The sequence below is a fragment of the Acartia tonsa genome, chromosome 7, assembly GCF_053477335.1.
Source record: "Acartia tonsa isolate MP-2025a chromosome 7, ASM5347733v1, whole genome shotgun sequence".
NCBI lineage: Eukaryota > Metazoa > Arthropoda > Copepoda > Calanoida > Acartiidae > Acartia > Acartia tonsa.
In genome coordinates this window covers 24,065,275-24,090,663 of record NC_137266.1, presented here as the reverse complement: position 1 = coordinate 24,090,663, position 25,389 = coordinate 24,065,275, and the positions used below count along the sequence as shown (strand labels likewise).

The window sequence follows — 25,389 nt, the reverse complement described above, 5'->3', positions numbered from 1 at the left end:
TACCTGAATTTCCAAAATATTTTCATCCCTTCTAAACATCCTCAAACATTTGTATTTTCTGTCACAGCCTAAACAGTTTTTATTTCACCGACTCTCCTCTAAAAGATCCCATTCTACATTTTATTACATAAGTTTAGTTTTTAACATGGTATTTGGTATCATAACATCTCTTGAAAAATAAATTCTTTATTTGTCTGTCTGTTTGTCTATCTATTAATCTATATATCTATCTATCTATCTAAAGGGAATGCAAAAAAAATGTGGATATTTTTAGAATCCTAATTGCGCGGCTTGTGTTAGTAGTAGAAAAATACTACGCATACCTTTAGAACCGCACAGAAACTGTTCTTATAATTTTTTTTAAAAATAAGTTCATAGCGGTTCTAACGGTATGCGTAACACTTTTCTACTACAAACACAAGCCGCGCAATTCGAATTTTAAAAATATACGCACTTCTTTTTGCACATCCTATTCTCTAATACTAATATACTCGCAAGTCAGTTGGGACATTTTACCAAGTAGCTCCCTAACTATAAGTAGCAGAGTAATCGTTTTTATATTTACAAAAAATAGAATTCTTAGCGGTTCTAACGGTATGCGTAACATTTTTTCTATTATTAACACAAGCCGCGCAATTTGAATTTTAAAAAGGTACGCATTTTTTTGCACAACCTTTATCTATCTATCTATCTATACCTAAGTACCTGCATTAGTTTGTGCTACTATCTTGATATAATCTTCACTCTCGTCCATAATTTCTACACACGCAGTCCTAGAGAGCTCGTACGAACTAAAATAAAATATTCCTATGTTAAATTGTCTTCTTCAAACTTAAATTCTTCTAAAAACATGAAAAAAGAACAATTTTGGGTATTTAGAGAACATAAGAAAAACTTTAAGAGGTCAGGAAAAATCATAAGCTTTAAATTACTCTTTTTAGCTGTATTCAAAATAATGCTCTATAAAGCTCAAAATTAATTTCTTTTATTCAAAAAAATCTTTATTAAAGATGAATATAGAGACTAATGATTTCTCAAAATCCTCAAGGTTCTTTAGTAAACCTAAAAATACAGTTTTTTCTACCAGGTTTAAAAATATATTAAATCATAAATATATATTTTTTGTACAGAGATTATAAAACTCTGTTAAGTAGTTTTGGACCCTGAAAGTTTTATTATTCCTAGAAGGATTTAGTTATGAAAATAATTTTGTGTAATCCTCAAAGTAAAGGATAAGTCTCTACACAATTACAAGGGCGTGCAAGAAGGCTTTAAGAGGGGGGTTGTCAATCTTTAAGTTATATGTTTGAACCTTCAACCATAATTGTAAATGATATATATAGATTACCCAATACCAATAGCGGGTCAAGATAAAAGTTGCTTGGATATGTAGATTTTTTTTAGCTATTAGTGACATGGCTATACAACAAGTGTCGCAACCGTTTAATCTTGCAAACTTGAGTTAAAATAGTAAGAATCCATCAATGCTTTCCCCATTACACACTCTTTATTTACAGCATGACCCTCGAAAAAGTATTTTTAAGCATCTGCAGCCCATATTTCTCAATGAATTATCAAAAAATGTATATGTCCTTGTTCTCTGTAGATTTCCACATAAGTAGATATAAAAATATTTTTTTTACATCAATTAACAGCTGAGATTTTTAGAGCCAACGTTTTGAAAAAGTGGCTGAGGAAAAAGTAACTTTTCAAGAAAAATGTTTTTTTTTTGAAGTGAAATGACGTGTTTTCCTCATAATTTCAATACTTTTTATAAAACTTATATAAAGATGTTTCCAAGAAATTTATTTCATGCTGAAAGCACTTTTTTCACTTGCTCTAAAAGGCATTTTTAGATTAGTGTAAATTGCAAAAACACCCTTACAAAAAGAAATCCTATAAAAAATAGTAGCAAATTGAAAGTTTACATAAACAGAAATCAAACACTTTTTATTTTATCAAAATAAGTTAAAAAACCAAAAAGTTACAGCTACAAACTTTTATTAAACATTTAACAATTCAAATGATTTTTATGTGTCTTAGATTAATTTGATGAGTGGGCGTGAATTTATTGGTAAAGGTGGCGTTAATCCTTCCGGTAATGAGCATAAATTGGGGAGGGGTTTATTTAAGGTCATATTAATAAGTGGGAGATATTATAAGATTTGAGGGAAAATGGTTATAAGAAAAATGTATTCAGTAAAATTTGAAAAGTAGTTTTTTATATGTAAAAGTAATGTTTTTAATGCAATAAAAAATGTATCAATTGTAAACTTGCTCTTCTTTCTCATTTGTTTTTTAACTGGTTGATAAAAAGTAATATACTAATAAAAAAACTAAGAAATATTTAGCAATATCCAGTTTCTCAAGCACTTTTTCCAAACTTTGGCTTAAAAAATCTCGGCTGTTAATTGATGTAAAAAAAAATATTTTGATATCATTTGATGTGGAAAATTATAGAGAACAAGTACATATGAATCTTTTAATATTTTATTGAGAAATATAGGCTGCAGATGCTTAAAAATACTTTTCGAGGGTCATGCTGTAGATGATAGCAATCAATTAGGAACACCTGTCATTCTTATTAGGGCGGAGGTGACAGTTTGGTTACTGTGGAACGAGAACTCAGGTCAACTTATAAAATAAAACAAAATTCATTTTGGTTCCTGCAAAGCCTAACAATTAAGCGATTTATCTAAAAATTCCACAATCATTTTCCATTTGTATTTGTTATTTTTCAAAATCCCAAAACACTAAGCAACATCTAAAAATGAGAATAATATAAACCCAAATGTTTTACTATTCTTGTATATGTGTTATGAAATGTAGAGTGAAAGATTTAATGTGTTTGTAACTCAATTTATCATGTTTTTATTTTCAGTCTACCATGCTAAATAGATAGAATCTTAGAAAAAAATATAAAAGTATTGTGATGCATAAAACGGTTTTTTTTTAAAGATAAATGTATAGAAAAGCCTTATATTTAATTAGTAAGCTCCGATAGGCTTTGCTTTGTAATTCGGGCACCTAGTAAGACCTTATTAGCTGAAAGAGGATTGAAAACCCCTATTTCCTTTTTTTCAGCATTTTTTTGTATACAATTTTCATAATTCATGAGAGACATCCCAAATATCCATAAAACAAGGATGACAACATCCATAAGTAGCGAAGCACAAAAATTCGTGGATGGGACTGACGGTCATTGTTGTTTCTTCAAACGACGGGAAATTTAATTTTGATATCTTTAACTGAAAAAATTTTGAAAATCGATCCATAAACACCAAAGATATGGGGGAAAATGTAAAAAATATAAAAATAGCCAAAAACCTGCAAAAAGGCAGTTTGACCGTCATTGTTGATTTCTTCAAATGACGGAAATTTAGTTTTGATATCTTTAACTGAAAAAATTTTGAAAATCGGTCCATAAACACCGAAGATATGGGGGAAAATGTAAAAAATATAAAAATAGCCAAAAACCTGCAAAAAGGCAGTCTGACTGTCATTGTTGTTTTCTTCAAACGACGGAAAATTTAATTTTGATATCTTTAATTGAAAAAAATTTAAAAATCGGACCATAAACACCAATGATATGGGGGAAAGTGTGGAAAATTAAAAAATAGCCTAAAACCTGCTAAAAAAGCCGTCCGACCGCAATTGATGTTTTATAGTTAATTGTGCTCCTTAATGATAGGAATGTTGTCAAAAAATTTCAGAATTCTATCTTTTATAGGAGCTGAGTAAATCCCATTTTCCCCATAGCGTTACGGACGGACTGACTGACGGACTGACGGACAAAGTGAATTATAGAGTAGCTTCGCTACTAAAAATTGTCCCGCTGTTTGCAAGTCTATTTAATCTAGAAATACTTACACACTTACAAACATTAGTTAATGCTATGAAAAAAGTACATTCAAAGTACAATCTGTATAATGTATGTAAAGACAGTTACTAAAAAGACTATATATGTAAAGAATCAAGAACAATTGTTACCATAAGTAGCGCACCAATAACAAAATCAAATCAGCTAAAAAAAGGAGGGTTAAAGTTTTAATTCGTGGAGAAATACAAAACTTATTGTGCTTAAATATAGCTGCTATCTAAATCATAATCTATTTTATTATGACAGACTAACGACTAAAACCCAACTAAGAGTAAGTTATATATGTCTATAAAGATAGATAGATTGCAATATAAGTAAGAAAGTAATACAAAAAAGTATATTTATTGTAGAGTAGCTGCGCTCCTTAAAGCATTATTGATATATATTTGTTTGTAAGCTAACATATATTTCGACAGCAACAAAGATAGATAGCTTGCAGCAGCACTAGTCAGAAAGTAATAAATAAACAGGCCCTCACTAAATAACTGCAAATTTAGATATATTCTCAAATCTCAACAAGGATTTTTATTTCAATTAGAATGGAAGCAAAATATAAAAAATATAAAGGGTAATTCCAACAATCATGTTTAAAAAAAAAAAAAAATTCTTAAATTAAACACTTTATTTAGGTCACCATATTTAAAATTTTTAGCATTCATGTCAGAAATATATCAGAAATGTCAGAAGGCAATAAATTGAATAAATTAGGTAAATCAAATAGTAGGATATTAATTTAACCAAAACTAAATATTTTGGAGTATTTTGACTTCAGAAATTGTTATTTAACTGTCTGTTTGATACTTTTTTTGGTAATCCTTTATATAAAAATTTATCATGTTTATACAGTTTATCTGGATAAAAGAAAATATTTATTTGGTATGTACATATATTTTCATATTTATACAGGAAATATTCTTGACCAAAAATATATATACAACAGTTAGTTGCATAAACAATCATTATCATATCCATTTAATCTATATGCAGCACATACTAATATATTTTATCTATAAGCTATTGTCAAATTGTTTGAAATACTGGCTAATTAAACTATGAAGTTTTGAACCTCTTTCCCTTTTTTTCTTTCACTTAAATACTAAGAATCTAACTATCTATCTATCTATCTCTCATGATAAGTTGACTCGTCTTTAGATGGCTTAGACAATGATTACACATGAGTGCTTTCATTGGAGTAGTCAGGTATAACTTCAATGTTTTCTTTTTCCCATCTTTTTATTGAACAATCTGAATTTATTATATCCTTTATCAATTGATTAATTAAGATTTAAGATACTGTTTGGCGCCCTTCAGCCCATCATCTGGATAAAAAATATCAAATTTTGCTAAAAGATACATCTTCTTTTGTAACCAGACTTCAATTTTAGTGCTTCATGAAATTTCCCTCTGTATATTTGTTTTGATTTCAGTAATTATTTACTTACTATTTTACTTTGTTGAAAGTTACTTTCATATGCATGGTCAATTATTGCTCATCTTACATCTATTTTGACAAATTTTTAACCTTAATTCAAGTAAAAATACACCTTTTTACTAGATAGTCATTTTTTCTTAACATGCCTGGATATAAAAGACAATGTTTTATAGACTACGTAGTGGTTAAATGTAGTGTTCCTCCGATTTAAAAAAAAAATCATAAAAAATTAGGTATTTTTAGAAGGCTTACCTTTTCAAGTTTGAGGAGGAAAGAATGTAATTAAAAATTTTTTTATATTTGATATTAAAATGATTTCCGCAAAAACCTTATCAAAATACCTACATATGATTAAACTATATTTTCAAAAATATATTGTTGATTTTCAATGAAATGTAAAAGGTAGGCTAGCTGATTTTAAGCTCTATTCCTTTTCATTTGATAAACCTGAAATTATTTTTCATTACAACTACAGAACTTTGCTTGTTGTTTTGTAAACTCACTAGTAAATGTATACCACTTCCCAGCATCATTAATCAGGGAGGATACTAGATTAACATTACTCGTATCCATTCGAATCCGGTGGATATGAAGCTGTTTATAATACGATGCTAGAAATAACTATTATATAGCGACTATTTTATACTGAGCTGGATCTTTAAATCATTTCAATAGTGCGCCAAATCGGGGTGAGCCAACTTTCCACCAATGAGAGCACAGCATTTTACGAAATTCGGTGCACCCCGATTTGGCGCACCATTTAAATGATTTAAAGATCCAGCTCTGGAATATTTTCAGGATATTGTATTGCATGTAAAATTTCTTGGTTTCAACTTGTATTAATATTAGGTAAGGTTTTTATTGAAATAAGATAATAGAGAGTAAAATAAAGTGCAAATTAAAGATGTAAAACAGTAACAGTAACAAGCCCTGTTCACTCCACAGGGGGAGCATAGGCCGCTGACAATTTGTCAGTGTTTCTGTAACAGTGTGGCTTTTTATGGATATGGGATAGGGTTGTCAGCACTAAGCCCAATGATTGCAGTGTAAAGCGTCCATTTGCCCATCAGAAAACAAACCCTTTCTTTACACGACCTTTGTCTGAGAAGTCCTAACTGTGCATGGTAGTGAGTTGCGCCTGTTTTGGGTCAAGGCATCCCCCCTACTCTAACTATTTATGTCTCGCACCTGACATAGCAGCAGTAGGAAACATTTTTAACGTCTTTAGTTAAGACGCGGTGAAGGATCGAGATTCGAACCTTTTCTGACGACAAGCAGATGCGCTACGTGTTGAGCCACGGTCGCGGGTAAATGTAAAGATGTGGTTATGCTTTATTCTAAAGTAATAGTATGTGAAAATGTTTAGTAAGTTATTTCAAGTGGCATAGGCGTCCAAGGGGGGGGGGGGTAATGGGCCATTTGGCACCCCCAAAATTTTGTGAACAATACCCCCCCCAAAAAAAAATTACCCCTACCTTGGGGGTGCCGTAGGCACCCCCAACGATTTTGGGGGGGGGGTATTTACCCCCCCCAAACCATTTTGGGGGGGGGGGTAATTACCCCCCCAAAACTAAATGTTCTTTAAAAAAAAATTTTTTAGGGGGGGTATTTACCCCCCCCAACTTGAATGTTCTTAAAAAAAATTTTACTGAAAATTTGCATCGTGGCAACGCCCCTTAAGGGGCAATTCGTCGTATTTTTAAAATGGCTTTTGATAGTTTATTTTAGGATAGGTTATATTGGTTTAGGTGATTGCCCCACATGGTTAAGCAATTGGCCCCCCGCAGGGGCTAGAAATAGGAGAGAAGCTTGTGTGAAAAAAACGAAGAAACGCCCCTTAAAGAGCGTTGCCACAAAAGGGACTATACCCCAATATAGTCCAACCAGTTAAAACAGTTCTTAACCATGATAACAAAAAATTTAATATTTTGATCATGTTTTATTTGCTTGGGCCTTTATCAGGGCTAAAACCATCCCGGGGATCTATGATGTAATTGTAAAGCACTGAAGATTCCATAAAATAGATACCTAACTAAATTTAATATTTCATTAAATAATGAAAAGGAATTTCTATAGGCGATTTCTTTTGGGAGGATGTCAGGGTGTCTCAAAACTAGTTATAAAACTTACCAGGACCTATAAGACGCTTCACTTTAAAGTATAATCATATTGGTTCATTTGTTAGTGAGTTAATTATTGTATTTTTATGTTCTAAAGAATGAGATACTACTATATATTTGAATAGTAGTGGCGCCCTTAGCATCTAAGAACTCGTATTTTCTAAAGGGTAAAAAGGGAGGAGAAAAATAGCCTAAAACCACTCAAAGGATTGACCTATAATAGTGTGGAACCATCATGGGATCTATGTGAAGCTTTCCTAAAAAGGAGAACTCAGTATTAAAAGTAATGAAATCTGAAGCTATAGTCAAATAAACCTTACTTACTACTTTATGTTATAGGATAGTACTTATTAACTTAATAGATTAGGTAGGTGCTTTTTTTACATAATTAAATTACCCCCCCCAAAAATTTTACCCCCGGGGTAAATTAGTTTGAGGGGGGTAATTACCCCCCCCCAACAGATTTGGGGGGAGTATTTACCCCCCCTAACAGACTTTAGGGGGGGTAATTACCTCCCCCAATCAAATTTTACCCCCGGGGTAAAAATTTTGGGGGGGGGTAAAAAAAAATTTCGGCGCGCTTCGCGCGCCATTTTACCCCCCCCAAACACGAATTACCCCCCCCCCCCTAAAATTTTTTACCCCCCCCCCAAAAAAAAAGCTTGGACGCCCCTGTCAAGTGGGTACATAATTATTCTGAACTTCTCTTGCATTATTCTATCCCTGTATTTTTAATATCTTACCAGACATTGATAAAGAATTAATATCTGGTAGTGATGTATAAAAATGCAGATATTATCAGCATCTATTTACTAAAGAGAAACTATTACACTGATATTTATCAAAAATTTTCCCTTAGAATGTGTTAGATTAATATTTACTCATCAAATATTAATGAAATTGTTTATTTTTTTCATAGAGTTAGGATGTTTTTTTTATTTGGTGTTAATACCACTGTAATACCATTGTAATTGAAAAGTTCAGGGAAGTCATAAAGTCAAACTTTAAATTAATATAGTTTATTTGTCAAAGAATTTTTAAAAAATGATTGTATAATTTTAATATTTTGTCCAGTGTCTCTTTAGTATCAGAATATAGAAATAATTATAATGTATACATTATTACTATTTTTAAAAGCGAAGCTTTTCTATAATTAGGGTCGGTCCGTCCGTCCGTCCGTAACGGATAGCTTTTTTCGTTAATTTAGACATGTTAGAATTGTCCTATCGATTTCAAATTTTGCATTGTGATTCCTTTAGTAGTGTTTCGGAACGCATGCCTTGCCGTTCACGAATTCTTAATCTCCAAGCCCTCCGAATGACCAACATGTGAATGTTTACGAATGTGTATTTATTACCATGAAAACAGTGAGTCTAAAACAAAAATATAAGAATTAATATCATAAAATTAATGGTTACTATTCTTGTAAGATCGAGGTTGCGTGATTTCAATTTAATTAAAAATATAAAATTTCTAAAAAACTTTAAATTGGCACGAAACATATTAAATAGCATCAGAAATTGATAATTTTAGATTCAAATGATCAATAAAATTAAGGAAAATATTCGTATGTCAAAAGTTAGCAGTTAAATGGTCTATTTGTTGAAAAATTAATGTTTTAAATTTCTTTGTAAAAATATACCATACTACGCTTATTATTAAGAATTAAAGATAAATTCTTACCACATTATGATGTCAAACTAAGCAGAAGGCTTATTTGAGATATTCCACACATCAGAGCGCATGTATATTCAAGCAATACATTATTTTCAATCACGTAGCTCTTCACGTGGGACTAATCAAAGGAAAAGTGCGCGTTTCTTTTGTCTGTTTACAAGCCACGCGCCGCGCGGAGATAGTTAGGAATGCCGCGTAACACACTCATTCTCTAGGAAATTTGGTGTAAGGAAACAGGGATTAATGGGTTCGAACTTGCCAGGGAATACAAGAAAAACATACCGAAACACACCCGTCTATTCACTGGGAATCGAACACAATACCTCATCTTTGCAATATGCGTGCAGACAGTGTCCACTAAATCACAATCTCACAACACATAAACCACAAGAGTTTAAAATGTTATGGCCATAAGGCCTAAAATTAATTATGGTAACTCGCAAATACCACAATAACTCAAACCGAGTCCACTACCACATAAGGATAGGAATAAGGAATGGGAAAAGCATTCAATATACATGAATTGCACATTTACCACTCACACATCTCATTATATCATGGCCTCATAATCTCAATAAATTTAGAATTACAGACCATGTAATTGCGAATACATGAATTAATAATAATCAATAGTACCTAAACTTCAATTAGGCACCTACATAATAAAACAGGTAAATGATTTTTATACTAAAAATCGCATCAATAATTAAATAATCAACTCAAACTTTTCCATCAAAAGAAAGAAAGATTAAATAATGACATTTTTTCTACTAAATCTTTTTGCTAGAAAAGAAAAGTAGAATTTCATAAAAAACTTCTCAATAATTAGCATTGTTTCCAGCGGAAAAATACTCGGGCTTACATCTAAACATTTTTAAGATAAGATAGGTAAGATCCTTAAATCTAACATGTTTAATAAAATAGATACTTAAATCTAAATAAAATATGACTGTAAAAAAATCATCAAACATCGGAAAATTAAAATTTCATAATTTTAAATCTTCGTGAATCAAAATTGCGTAAAATAAAATTGCAATTGAAATATGCAAATTAAATTACCAAAATAAAACAAAAGCTCAATATAAGAAAAGAACTTCTCTAGGTACATCGGTTAAAAGGTAAATAGTAATAATTTTAATATGCATGTAATATTAAATTATTTATGTGATTGTAATAAATCTTAAAGAAATATTTAAATGATGTAAAAATCTCATTTTGTTAATTTCTTATCATATCAAATTTCAATCCAACAAGGATAAAAATGTTTATATCTGTGCAGGTACCTAGGAAATTTTCCGCGAAAAGAATCCCTGGTCCTGGAAAGACTTAAATCATTGAAAGAACTTGCGTAAACGTATAAAAAACTTAAGTTTGCATTTCAAATGAAAAAAATCTTGCATCGATTTGAAAGTTTAAACGAAATCGTATCAAATTTGCGTTTTTTGTCTCTTGAAAAAATCTTAAGAAATGGTTAATTTCTTTTTACAAAAAATAAATGCATTGAAGCAGTATTTTAATATATACGATAAAAATGAAGGTAGAGTTAATTTAAAATATGCATAGTTTATCTTAAATTAATTCTGTGATATTCATATAAAATAATAATCAATATTTTAATAATATCATACATCGTGTTCATTATTATAAATGCTTAAACATGAACAAAAAATATATGTACTTAGGAAAATAATTGCTAAAGTATTTTCTCAAGGTTTAAAATTGTCCGAAACCGCTAGGTACGTATATTACTACGAATCTCTGCTCTCGGAATGAAAAAAAATCTTTACGCGTGGATTAATAGGAATCCCAGCTCCCGGAGTGAACAAAAAAAAAACTTTTGTACATGAATTGTTAAGAATCTCTGCCTCCGGAATTGAAAGAAAATCTTTGATTTGCTTACAAATTTAAACAAATATCTTGATTTTTTGCGATAATCTTTTAAAATAATAATGAGGAATATTTTAAACATTATCATAATAATATTACATATTGTTCTTTACTTTAATGCATTATTTCATATGAGAATCTGAGAAATAACATTTTTTAAGTAAACGTGAATCATAAAAAAAACTAGAAAAATAATTTGTAAAAAAATCTATTTTTCTCAATTTAAAATCTGCAAAATCATTTGGTATTTAATATACACGAACTTTTGCTTTTCAAAATCATACTTAAAGAAACAAAATCTTTTTAAAATCTGCTTTAAAAGTCTAAACAGTTTTGTAGAATTTTTGTGCTTAGGTATGAACAATAAAATTAGTTGAATAATGAATACTTATTCTTTACAGAACCCATTTTGGTTCCCTTCACAAGCCTAATATATAACTTGTAATTTTTTCTTTAAAATCATTTTCACATAATAGTTTATGTCGTAGATTAGATATGTGTGGTTTGAAAAATTTCAATGACTTTCTGGCGGCAACACCCGCCATATTTCCACCCGCCATTGGCAGGCCTCTTACCCTGCGTCGGGCGGCCAGCTTGGCAGCAACCAAGTCGATTCTTGATTCATAACACCACCAGGGCACGTAATAAAAGTGTGGCTGTCATAAAACTTAGAATCATCTAATGGCTTTTGTCCGGCCGGAACCGAAACTCCCGTCGGCTCTTGTCCGGCCGAGACCGAATTTCTTATCGGCTCTTGCCCAGCTGGAACCGAAACTCCCGTCGGCTCTTGTCCAGCTGGAACCAAAACTCTGATCGGCTCTTGTCCAGCCGGAACCGAAACTCCCGTCGGCTCTTGTCCGGCTGGAACCGAATCATTCAGCGGCTCAACACCCGCCGTAACAAAGTTATCAACGACTACAGTATCGTTACCAATATCATCAGGAATAACTGCAGCACAACTAACATCATTATCAATATTAGCCACGGCAACACCCGCCGTAGCCATGTTGTCAACGGCTGCGGCAATAGCAGAACCAAAAGGTTCATCAGCCGCGTTACAAACAGAACCAACAGGTTCAATAATAGCATCACAAGCAGCACCAACAGTCGGCTGCGGCTGAACATCTGAGCAGACAACATACCTACTCTTTGCTAAACCATTAGCACTAACAGCAAAATATCCAGATCCAAACAGGCTGGAGTAAAGCATGGTTTCTCCTACTGAACGTTCAGAGTAGGGAAACATCGATGGGTGCAGGTGCCCTACGAGCAAATCAACCTGCCCATCAACCAAAGTAAAATCTTCAGGTTTCATATCAAACAAAACAGCTGCCTCCACAGGATTTATGGAGCAGATCGCCTCTTTTGGACCAATGAGAGGCACTACCACAGGTTCTAATATGTGATAATTTTTGTGTCGATCAACTAAACATAACTTGACCGTCGGGAGACGTTTAACTTCACCGTCAGCTAGAGAAATTCTTGCTGAACGTCCAGTAAAAGGTAACTGAAGTTTATTAACAAGTGACTGGGTTACCATTGTGGTAGTTAAACCAGTGTCCCACAAAGCGTTCACTGGGACCTTCTGGCGATTAATGTCAACGACGTCTAATTGTTGTAACATTAACATTAGGTTCGCCTCAGGGGAAGTATGTACTTCATAGACGGCGGCAGCCATATCAACACTCTCATGCAAAAGGTTGTTATGGGCCTGACCACAATTGTCCACTTTGCAGCCGCCTATTACATCTGCCTTCGGGCAATCCACAGATTTATGCCCTTTTTGCAAACAAATCCAACAGCATCCAGCACTCTCCACAATACTCTTCCTTTCTGACACTGACAGGTCATGAAATTTTGGGCACTTGTAAAGTAAGTGCATGTCATCACAGCCATTAACAAAACATGACTGCTTCATCTTAGATTTACCAGGTTTACCTACGGCGGTAGCGGCTGTCGCAGGGTTACCTTTCTTCTTAGAGGGGGTGTCCATATCAGTCGAACACCTCATTAAAATGGCGCCACGCTGTTCTTCAATAATCTTTAACAGCTTTGGGACGTTTGGGACATCCATCGAGCCCAATGATAAATTGAGCTTATCTTGAAAATCACGTGGCAACTTCTTGGATAACATCTCAAGAAGTATCACAGTCAACCACTGGCTAGTGGTAACTTCATCATCTTCATCATCTTTAGTCAGCTGCTCCAGCTGGCTAACTGCTCCGCCAAACTCTGCTAACACAGTCACAATCTGGTTGGAGTCCGACGGTTTAGACTTCTTCTCCCATTGGTTGAAAAGGCAGAGCATCTGACGTGTTTTGGACTTAAAACGTGCGTCAAGGTAGGCCCACTGAGATTCATGCGATTGAATCTGAATTAACTGGAGTCTAAGCTCTTTATTTTTACAGACCTTTTCACTGCTCAACAATAACTGTAAATACGACGGGTCTTGTCCTACAGTAAGCTTTTTAAAAGTGTCTTTAAAACTTACATAGGAAGCTTCCAGGCCGTCGAAAGATGGAAGAAGACGTTCGTCGACACGATTCATATATCCTGGCGTGAACATAGAACCGGCGACGAACTGTGGTGTGCCAAACGGTGACACAAATGGCGATGCTGTCGAGGCACCCGCCGTCGTCGTGGGTGGCTTCACAGGTTCAAGCTTAACCTCAGCCAGACGTTTCATCAAAGCAGACAAAGTGTTTATAATTGCATCAGGCAAGGGAAAGTATGGCCCTTTAATAACTTTCACAATCTTCAAACATCGATCATAAAGTTCAGCCTGATGGTTAGGCAAATTATCACCAACAACATCAACAACACTTTGAATGTCACTAAGCTCTTCTATAGCATCAAGAGCGTCTTTCAAGGCACTATAGTCTTTTTGTACAGTAACTATATCAGAATAAATGTCACTAAACTCATCAAGCTCTTGGATTCTCAAACCAAGCTTGCTAAAACCGACCATGATGCTGTCAAATGTCTCGAACTTGTCATGGACAAGGATTGATTCCTTAGTGAGATGTCTAACATTAAGTTCTGAAGTATCACTGACCAACTTCATCACTCTATTTAGCTCACTGGTTAGGGCATCAACGGCTGGACGCAGCCTCTCACGAGATATATTACCTCTCACGAGATTGTTTAGTCCTTTGACACTGTACATAATTATTATTTGATCTGTCCTTAATATTTTATTCATATTCAATTTTTTTGTTTGTATATGAATATTTAATACCTGTATTATAACACTGTTATTATTTTTACTTGTTATGTGTGTCATAAAATAAATAAAAAAAAAAATAAATAAATTGTTCACCTTTATTCTTTTTAGGACCCATAATTGTCACTAAAGTTAACTGTACTGATTATGACTATAATAATAATGTGTGGTAAGGTATCACAACCAACACATTCACAAAACTTCACAGAATGTTCTTAGCTGCATCTGTTCTGTCTTGTTTTCATTGTTTCGGAACGCATGCCTTGCCGTTCACGAATTCTTAATCTCCAAGCCCTCCGAATGACCAACATGTGAATGTTTACGAATGTGTATTTATTACCATGAAAACAGTGAGTCTAAAACAAAAATATAAGAATTAATATCATAAAATTAATGGTTACTATTCTTGTAAGATCGAGGTTGCGTGATTTCAATTTAATTAAAAATATAAAATTTCTAAAAAACTTTAAATTGGCACGAAACATATTAAATAGCATCAGAAATTGATAATTTTAGATTCAAATGATCAATAAAATTATGGAAAATATTCGTATGTCAAAAGTTAGCAGTTAAATGGTCTATTTGTTGAAAAATTAATGTTTTAAATTTCTTTGTAAAAATATACCATACTACGCTTATTATTAAGAATTAAAGATAAATTCTTACCACATTATGATGTCAAACTAAGCAGAAGGCTTATTTGAGATATTCCACACATCAGAGCGCATGTATATTCAAGCAATACATTATTTTCAATCACGTAGCTCTTCACGTGGGACTAATCAAAGGAAAAGTGCGCGTTTCTTTTGTCTGTTTACAAGCCACGCGCCGCGCGGAGATAGTTAGGAATGCCGCGTAACACACTCATTCTCTAGGAAATTTGGTGTAAGGAAACAGGGATTAATGGGTTCGAACTTGCCAGGGAATACAAGAAAAACATACCGAAACAAGTAGTTAGGTACGATTTAGAAAGCGTAGCAACTCTATAACCATTACCAAAATGTCCGTACGTCCATTTTAAACATGTTGATTTTTTACTTTTTTAAATAGTTTTTTTTCGTTAATTTATGCATGTTAGAATTGTCCTATCGATTTCAAATTTTGCATGGTGATTCCTGTAATAGTTAGGTACGAGTTAGAAAGCGTAGCAACTCTATAATCATTACCAGAATGTCCGTACGTCCATTTTAAACATGTTGATTTTTTTTACATTTTTAACAACAAATTTGTATGTGACCTAATTATCCGATTGGTCTGATTTTTGGTATACTGATTCCTGGGACAACAAAGTACAATATTATAAGCGAAGCAACTCTATAATCAAGTCCTAAAAATGTAAGTATGTCCATAATCATTATCCTGTATCAAGCAGTTTTTCAACAAATTTACTTACAATTTTGCTTTAACTCTTATACATTCGCATTCTGATTATTCAGTTCTGACATTACACAAGTGTTAATGTCCGTTTGTCCTACCGTTTCAGAGCTTCGCTTTTATGGATGTTGTCATCCTTGTTGAGACTCATCTAATTCACAAGTTTGTCAATATTGATTGTTAGAAGTATACTAGATTTAAGAATATTTTGTGATATGTACTTTTTCATGTTCCTAACAAAATGGGTAATAAAATTTTAAAAATAGAATATTTAAAGGTATATCATTCAGTATTTATCATGGTTCTAAATTAAAATTTACAAATAAATTTGCAACTGTAAATAAATGCAAAATTACTTACTAGGTCACATTTGTTTAATGCTGATGAATAATAAATTTGTTATTAATATATTAATATCTAAGTCAAAATAAATGGTAATTCACATGAAATAAACTAAGGATAAAAGTTTTGTTTTAACCTTTCTGTATCTTACTCTCATTTTATCAAAAACCTGAAAACATCTTTGTTATTTTTAAAGATACTTTACTCAAAAAATGTATTAAAATCTTGACAATCTTAACTTATCAAAATTTTTCCATTTGTTTTTCGAGAATAACACATTGTTATATGTAATATCTATTTATATCCACCTATCTATTTACAATATAAAATCTGTAAGTGTAGCCTTGACATTTTACACATATTGAAATATTTAATATTTGCAATACCCAGGGCTAGCTTTCAATTCTATGTGTATTGTGAATGGTCTACAGGGTCTTATACTTTAAAGACTTTCTTTTGAAATTTATAAAGAAATAACAAAATTTTTGAAAGCCAATAAGAATAAAAGGACGTCCAAGTGGGGGAAGGGGGGGGGGAAATTGTGTTTATCCCCCCCCCCCAAATGAATTTCAGTAAAAAACAAAATCTTTTTTTTTCTAGGGGGAATTTATTAAAGCAAATTTTGCCCCCGGGGAAAATTTTTTTTTTTTTTTTGGGGGGGGGGTTAAAACAAATTTGCGGCGAGAATCGCTTAGACGCCCTTGTACAAAATGCATATCAAACAGACAAGACAAAAATAAACTTGTTGTTATGGGAACACCCTGTACTTTAATTTCTTAGAAATATAGATTAAAACTTATATCTCACATCTATGTTTCATTCCCACAAGGTAAAAGTTCAGAGATAAGGCAGTTATTGAAATAAAAAATGGGAATTAAAAATATCAAGTCAAGATTCTTAAGGGTTTGATTATATTATTAGAAGCTATTCACAATCATTTCACAGAGCATGTTGTTAATTTTATAGATAAGGGTCAAATTGAAGAATACACATAGCTATCTAGGTATTTATTTATTTTCTATGCTATCCTTCATATACCTATTGGTAGTAACACTGTAATTGCTAAGAGAAAGAACAGACCCATCTTCAGAAAACTGGTAAATGCTGGATAAACTGAAAAAAAATATATGATTTGATTATATACATAGTCATACATACTTTCCTTACAAGGTCAAGATTAAACATTAAACAAGTATCACATTCTTCATCAGAAGAATTTCTAGATATTTTTTTGTTACCCAAATAAGCAGTCTGATGTTCAGTTTTTTTTTGTCTTTTGATTATATAAGTATGATGTATTTATCTTTATATCTACCCATTTTATCTAAACTATATCTTTACATAAAAATATATCTCTGTATATTTACCAAAAACTCAATATCCCTATGAGGATAAATGAAACTGCAGGTTCTAACTCGATTTATCTCTCTATCCCAAGTTCACCTATACAAACCTACTTATTAATCTTACCTAAAACTTAATAGCTGGTCCATCTCCCTAGCCCAGTCAGGATAAACACAACTTGGTTCTGACTTTCTCTCTACTCTGTTCAGCTTCAATGTTCTATATCCAGCTATACTGCTGTGCAGATTTGAGGTACAGCTTGAATTTTCTGACTGAGCCACCTAAACAATAATTTTAAAGTTCAGCCCAAGATTTCTGTACAAAAAAAATAAGAAAGGTAGGTTTATCTATGTGATTCACCAAAACACCAAATCATAAAGTCTTGGTAAACTCTATGATAGCTTGGTAATTCTCATATGGTCTTTATGGTAGTAAAAAACAACATTTGACTGAAGAAAAGTTAATGAAATTTAGATTTCAAAAAAATCTGGCGAATCACTATTTCAATTCCACCTTCATGCTGTTTCACTGTATTAAAACCTTCTTTTTGGATTGATAAGCAGGGAAGAAAAATCTACTTATTTTTTACCAATTCAATAAATATATTTTCAATTTCTAGTTTAGCAAAAATAATGTTTGTACAACAAAAAATATGTTTAAAATAAAACATTAGCAATCAAACTTTGTTTTTTTAATATCTTGCATTTGACAATAGGTCATCTTGTAGTGAAATCTTGAACTATAATTTTGTTTTTAAGAGATAAGAAAAATTTGTTTGTTAACTGCCATTTCAGATAAGGAAAACAAGTACAAGTATGTTAATATGTAGCGCATTGATAACAAGATAACAACAACAAATACAACTTTACTAGAATGAAAAGAGGGGATTTTAATAGTTATTTCTTTTATCGTATTATAAACGGCTTTCCGCGTTTTTTTAGCCCGTGCCTTCGGCACCTCGGGGCTAAAAAACTGGTTTTAATCTTATAATTGTACAATTTTATATTCATAGAAAGCCGTTTATAAGGCGTTGCTACAAAAGACCAACTCTACAAAAGACCAACGCCTACAAAAGACCAACTCTACAAAAGACCAACGCCTAAAAAAATCGTAGAGCTGGAAGGTCAATAGCTGCAAATGGTGTACCATCATATCTGTATTGATCAAATTAAATAATATAATGAATAAAATGAATGCTTTAACTAGATTATAAACGACACAATTACGAGAGAAAAAATTAAAACTATTTTTTTTGTATCAATGTAATGAAATAATGGCTTGAAAATCTTCCAAGAAAAATTTTTAAATCTTCAAATTTTGATGATAAAATCTTCCAATTTTAATGATAAAATTCATTACTCTCAAACATTTTGCAACGAATGGTAATCCTTTTATGAAATGGCAGAAACGGGGCTGAAACAAGCTGTTTTTTTTTCTATATTTAACAAGGAAAAGAGAATCCTGGAAGACGAACATCGGTACCAGAACATGAAATTAAGATCTAATGCCTTATTGGGTCTGCCGGCAAAAGAAGGCTTATAAATGTACAGCCCCAACAGTTATAAAAATCAAAAATGGAGTTGAGTACTTAAAAAGTACAATGGCAAATTACAAGCGCGCCTTACTTACTGAGTACATGTTTGGTCTTAAGAGCTGACGATATCTGAGATGCCAGTTTTGTACATCAGAATTGTAAAAATTATATGTGCTTGTATTAATATGTTCATAAATAATTCATGCATTACTTGAATAAATTTGATGCTTTGTTTTATTGTTTTTTTTGTAGAGTTGGTCTTTTGTAGGCGTTGGTCTTTTGTAGGCGTTGGTCTTTTGTAGGGTTGGTCTTTTGTAGGCGTTGGTCTTTTGTAGAGTTGGTCTTTTGTAGAGGTTGGTCTTTTTAGAATTGGTCTTTTGTAGCAACGCCGTTTATAATACGATGCTAGACATAGTTTTTTCGTATAGATGAGAACCGGTGCCTATCCACCGGATTCGAATTAATACGAGAAAATAAATTTATTTGTTTTTAAAATGCAAAATATCCTTTATCGTTAATTTATATGTTATCCGACATTTATACTTGTTACTAGGTGTATATAGAATTGCATAGTTCTTGAATTCTATTAAATTATGTAGTCTTGATAATGTGATAAATATACTTATGCATATAATCAAATATATAACAACAAGGACAAGAAAGTACCATAGCAATGACAATAATTGAACATTTAAGAAATGAAAAGTTAATTTTTAAAACTTAAGACCTCAAGCTTCATTTGGAAGTGAGATATGTAGATAGATATATAGGGATATTTACTAGAAATTGCACAAATTGTAGAGTATAATACAATTGCGGTGAGTTTCTGCATTATAATATACAATTTAGATTTACAGAGAATCTACTCAATAATTTACATTGACAATTTATTTTGTAAAACATTTATAAATCTAAAATTTGTAACACAATAACAAGTTCATGTTTCTTTCAGAGATAAGCTGTTGTTTGTTTATTTGTTTAAAACCTTCCTTATGATCTCTACCAATATTTAAAATGATTTAGATACATTTATATGGATATTGCTTATAATTTAATTTGACATGCACTAAGCCTTGTTCTAATTACATTTATATGCAGCCATGCTCAAAGATATTCATATACCTACAAGAATATCTTCAATTTAATTTTACTTGAAACAATTCAAAAGTAGGCTGGGGCTCGCAAAGCCCTTCTGAATTTTACTTTAAATTTGACTAATGGATCTGTATTTAAATGGTTATAAGGGGACATAAAAATAGCCTTAAACTCCCCAATAAAAGACAATACCCCTTTCTTTAGAAAGACTAGTTCTCAATGTCTGGTAATAGTCCTGTTACTTTCATATTGTTATTCATTGTTTAGGTTACTGTTTGCGACATGACCCAATCCTAAGCTTTGCCCTTAAATAAAATTTAAATCCTAAGTAGAAAGACAGAAAAACATGAAGATACTTTGAACTAAACAAAATAATATGGTTATTTGTACAGAATAAAATATTTTCAATTTAAAGAAAGTAATCATTGCAAAAAAAAGTAAATTTAATTATTTGTTTCTTAGAATAATAAAAGAGTACATTTAGTGCAAATTAAATGAGTAAAACTTTTAGGCATGCTTTTCCTTATTTCTAGAGGAGATAAGTATTCTGTTAAACAAATACTTTATAATCTTAAAATTTTAAAAGATAATTCAAAGAAACCTCGAAACCTCTATAATGAGAGCTTAAACAATGATGTGCCTTATTGCTTAGGGCTTTATAAAGTGCACCCTTTTTCGTAACCTAGCCTAACTTAAATTTTGCAGGTAATTTTACTTCAATTTATAAATAAAAAACGAGAATGATGATTTTGTATCTTATTTATATTTTTAGTTGCTCCTTTACAAAAAAAATATGAACTTTTTTTTCAATAAATATCAATGTCTCTTTTTATTGCAAATTGGTGCATGGGAACTATTGTTTAAACGCAAATATTTTATTGTTAGGGCATTCACTTGCAAAAAATGAAAATAGGAAAAACAATATTAAAGCATAAAATAGAAAAAAAAATTTCATTTGATACCCACAGAGATTATACTAGAGTGTGATAGACTAAGCAATTAATTTTAGAAATCAAAAGAAAAACAGCCGTGGCCAAGAATAAAAAAATTAAAAATTTTATTTTTAAAAAAGTAGCAAAGTATAAAATAAAACGAAAATGCTATGGCGTATGCGCATTTTTTTCATTGTACTTTTATTTTTTCTCTTTATTTGCTGACTAATTAAGTTTTACTAAATACTCTTGGGTAGAAAAGTTTTCTTCCTATTTAGGATAATTAACCTAACCTAATTAACTTCCAAATTCCTAATTTATTTTTATCCATACAATACACTTAACTAACGAGAAACGAATGAGAAAACGTATTCTTTTAATGTGAGGTTAATTTATGTTCTAATTTTATACAGGAGTTGTTTAATAATTTTTAAAAAGAAGGTTTGTATAAATATAAATACATTTTTAAAACCAAATATAGATTTTACTATTAGAAGCAGTCATTTGAATTTAAGTTTTTATCCTTCAATCATATTGGGTCTATTGGTAGATTTTTGAACAGCATTGCTACATGGCAAATCTGTCTCATAAATTGTTTGAAATATTGGCCATTTGGTAGATAGATCTAAACCAACATTGTATAACAAATTTCAGCAAATATAAATATGTGAGAAATTAAAATTATGTGGTAATATTGTTTACCTGTATTCCACGCTTTGTCTCTTTCACCAGAAAACATCTGACACGTTCCTCTGGCGTTCTCTTGTATCTGAAAATTGAACATATGTACAATTTCATGAAGGTTTTATTTGCAATGATCCTTATTTGTTCTTATCTATAAGACACAGCAGAACGCTGTCTGTCCGTCCGTCTATATATTTTTCTAAAGTTTGATCCTTGTAACCGCTTAGCCGGTTGGGCTCATTTTAATAAAACTGTGGTATAACATGCAACTTTTTGGTTTTTCTTCTAATGGGATTTAGCCCTAGAGACTAGGGGCGAAGCCAATAGTATATAAAAGTAGCACTCAAAAAAATGGATTAGGTTAACTAAAATTAAATATTTTTAAAAGGCTTTTGCAACTTAAGTTTTTTAAAATAAAGAAGAATATGGTCATTGATATTTCATACTTATCATAAATTATAAAATATGCTTTGATGTATGAGCACATAATATGATTGAGAATGCAAAATTTTAGCAAAATTGAAAGTGTTTATGCAAACTGGAAATAAAAGAATTTTCTGAAAACATTTCAAATATTCATAATTGATAAGCGAATGGACAACAATACTAATTAGTGCTTTTCTTTTTACTAATTTTAAGGTAAAAGTGATTGTTGTTTAGTTTCATTCTTTTTGATAATAAAATTTTACATTTTGTAAGAACACATAGATTCCCTATCTGTCAGTTTGAGTGTGAGAATGGTAGAAATCTTTCTCTGACAAAATTTATTTTACCACCCAAAAAATATGCATTTGTATCAATTTGAAAGAACTATAATGAATATTTGTATAATTAATATCTTTCTATAATTATTCGCACAAAACCTTAAAATTATCTAGAACACGAAATTTTAATTAGGTCCATCCATCTAAAAATTGTACTCTTAAACAAAACAAAGTATTTGACAACCTTGACTGAAAAAATATCTTTTTATCTAAGTATATGTCTGTCTGTTCATCTATCTAAGTATATTTTAAGTTAAAGGCCCATAGGGGTAGGGTTTTCCTGTGATTTCAAAAGATCATCACCTAAGGGCCTCATTCAATTGTAATGGGATGCAATACTCTAATGCCTTCTTTAAGATATTAGGTTTAGTAATATCTAACAGACTACCAACAAATTACTTGCACGGCCTTTTATGGAAGTCATAATTGTGCATGTTAATGAGTTGAACATGTTCATGGCATACTCTTACTATAAGTTTCACGCGCCACAAATAGCAACAGTACAATTGTCAATGTCTCTAGTCTGACGCGGTGTATCCTAATTTACAGAGATCTATCTATCTATCTATATTGTATTTACCTGTAATCAAGAGTGCCAACCATATATCTCTCATTCTCATCCAGGGCATTGCTCCAGACAGCCTAAATACAAGAAAATAAATATATACTTAAGAAAATAATATTAATTAATTAGGTTTAGATCATTAGTGTAACACTAATTACCTTATCATAATTCATTTCATTATTACTTACTATGTAATTATGTATATATTTTATATTTTCTTAATAAATCATATATTTATTGTTGGTTGATAAAATAAGAAGAATTTTAATTAATAAATTCTTTTAGGATCAACAAATCTTTGAATTGGCCATCTAATTTTCACGAGGTGAATTTAAAATTTATGGTTGCTTCAAGCCACTTAAAATATTTAAAAGTCAGCAAACCTTGCAGGTCAATGTTTCAATCGGATCTCCTTCCAAACTGATAAAAATTCCATAGAAAAGATTTCCATTGTCTTCAGTTTGAACATTTTCTGGACACACACCAAACCTTAAAAATTTCATGGAGGAAAACTGAGACAACTTGAATCTATTTAAAGTACTAATTATATGAATATTATTGAACAAAAGCTAAGTTTCAATGTTTTTGAATTTCTGACATTTATATTAACAATCACTATTATAGTTTAATATATTTCAAAGATTTTGACAGAAATATGAAAAGAAGAAAAAACCTAAGTAGATGCAATCATGTTTTCTTACCTTAGTTTCATTTGTGAACTATCAACACATTGACTAATAAAACTCTCAGGCTCACTGCATTCTTTTCTTCCCTCCTGGTGGACCAATACATTTTATACAAATAATTTATACAAGTTATATTTTTAAAGAATTAAATTCTCTTTATTTTTAACATGCCAACTATAGAATTTAACAAATAAGAAATAGAATATATCTATTACTATTTTCTTTTCCTAACACAAATGATTTGAAATCTTAATGAAATAAAGGTAATATAGAAAGTCGAACCATAAAAAGGAAAATATGGAAATAGGTTAAAAAATATTAAATTAACAATATGAATACAAAAGAAAAAAACATTAAAATTATCAAAAACTTACAATGCCTAGCTTTCTGAGGGTAAATAGATATAAGTTAAAATTTGTTTTAATTAGTTTTGTTAGGTTTGTTGGATATTAATTTAAACTTTTGTAAGACATAAAACTTAGTAAGAAATTTAAAAGCAATTCATTAAACAACCTTATATGCATATATTAAAGTGCCTAACTATCAAATATATGACCCTATCTTAATTCCAAAGTTTAGAATAAATTCAAAGTTTTCAGAGAAAAAAATCCCTCTGACTAAATTTTGTTCATCTTTGCAAATCTAAACTTTTAAATCTCATTTGGTGAATTTCATGTTTTGAACAAAGGACACTCCAGGTGATTTTTTTAAATTAAAATATTAAAAACACGGAATGATATTTTAAAATTTTTAATGAAACTATGTTATCTTTAGAATTCATTACTCAAGAACTTTTATAATTGTATGATTAATGGATCTGCCCTATCTATTTTTAAACCTTTTGCTTTTAATCATTCAAAAGCCTAAATTCTTATTATTTATCCCAATTCAAGGAATTGATGTATTTGCAAATTCCATCTCTCAACATTTGACACTTTCAACTAAACTTTCTAATTTAAACTTTACCAGAGATTTTTTTCTTTCAATGATACACATTTATACAGTTTTTTTTATCCTACATTATTTATAATACCAATCTTAAATTTCCTTTTTTTCATTAAAAAAACAGCTTGTATATAAGCCTATATTGCAGTTTTAATAAATTACATGTGCATTGTTTAGCTAATGCATGAAACATTTAACCAAATACTGCATGTATAAAAAATCTTAAAAACCTGAGGACTAGGATACTTATCAGTTGGTCAATATTTAAACTAGTATAAATTGTTCCTAGTATATTTTCAAAATTTATATATAATTTTAAAAGGTTAGAGCATGAATCAAATATATCGATTGTATTGTAGAAATTCCCTTATGTGATTATTTTATACAATATTTGATTATAAAATGTGTTCCTTGTAAGTAAAAGTAAACTCTCCAGTGAAAGGGCAGGGGGCATTAGGACCATCTATGTTTAAAAGCTCTCTGAAATAAAATATTAAAATAAGCAATATGTCCTGTTATTCCCTAGATTTTTTTCTAAACATTAAAACATTATTTATGAATTTTTCTCCAAGTAATTACTAATAATCTTTCAGTGAAAAAGGGTTGACAAAATCAGAAAAGCAAAGATCAAGTAGGGAGACATAGTGTCTCAAATATCAGCCATCTTTTATGGGGGGTTTCCTTTCCCACTTCTCCTCTCATATCCCTAATTTTCATGATGACACATGCCTAATTTTTGAGACACTTTGTCACCCTACAAAGATCAACGATATCATACAATGAAACATTAAATAGTGTAGCTTGAAATGAGTTGAATCCTCTGGTAATTTTTAGCCATTAAGATGGTATTTCCTTTGTAATTTTGTATAGCTAAGATAACAATTAAACTTAGGCAAACCTAGGAA

The 25,389-nt window shown here is 31.1% G+C and overlaps 1 protein-coding gene across 1 annotated transcript in view; it reads right to left on the bottom strand.

The window, feature by feature from the left end:
• The window catches only part of LOC145325109 (uncharacterized), a 94,681-nt gene that overhangs the window by 17,303 nt on the left and 51,989 nt on the right, over positions 1 to 25,389 (bottom strand). The window contains exons 7-15 of the mRNA XM_080167957.1: positions 24,897 to 24,964; positions 23,555 to 23,630; positions 23,237 to 23,342; positions 22,869 to 22,930; positions 21,543 to 21,609; positions 17,406 to 17,560; positions 16,974 to 17,048; positions 706 to 791; positions 4 to 68 (exon numbers count right to left, since the gene is read on the bottom strand). Coding sequence (XP_080024083.1) covers positions 4 to 68; positions 706 to 791; positions 16,974 to 17,048; positions 17,406 to 17,560; positions 21,543 to 21,609; positions 22,869 to 22,930; positions 23,237 to 23,342; positions 23,555 to 23,630; positions 24,897 to 24,964 — 760 coding nt within the window. The remainder of the gene's footprint in view (positions 1 to 3; positions 69 to 705; positions 792 to 16,973; positions 17,049 to 17,405; positions 17,561 to 21,542; positions 21,610 to 22,868; positions 22,931 to 23,236; positions 23,343 to 23,554; positions 23,631 to 24,896; positions 24,965 to 25,389) is intronic.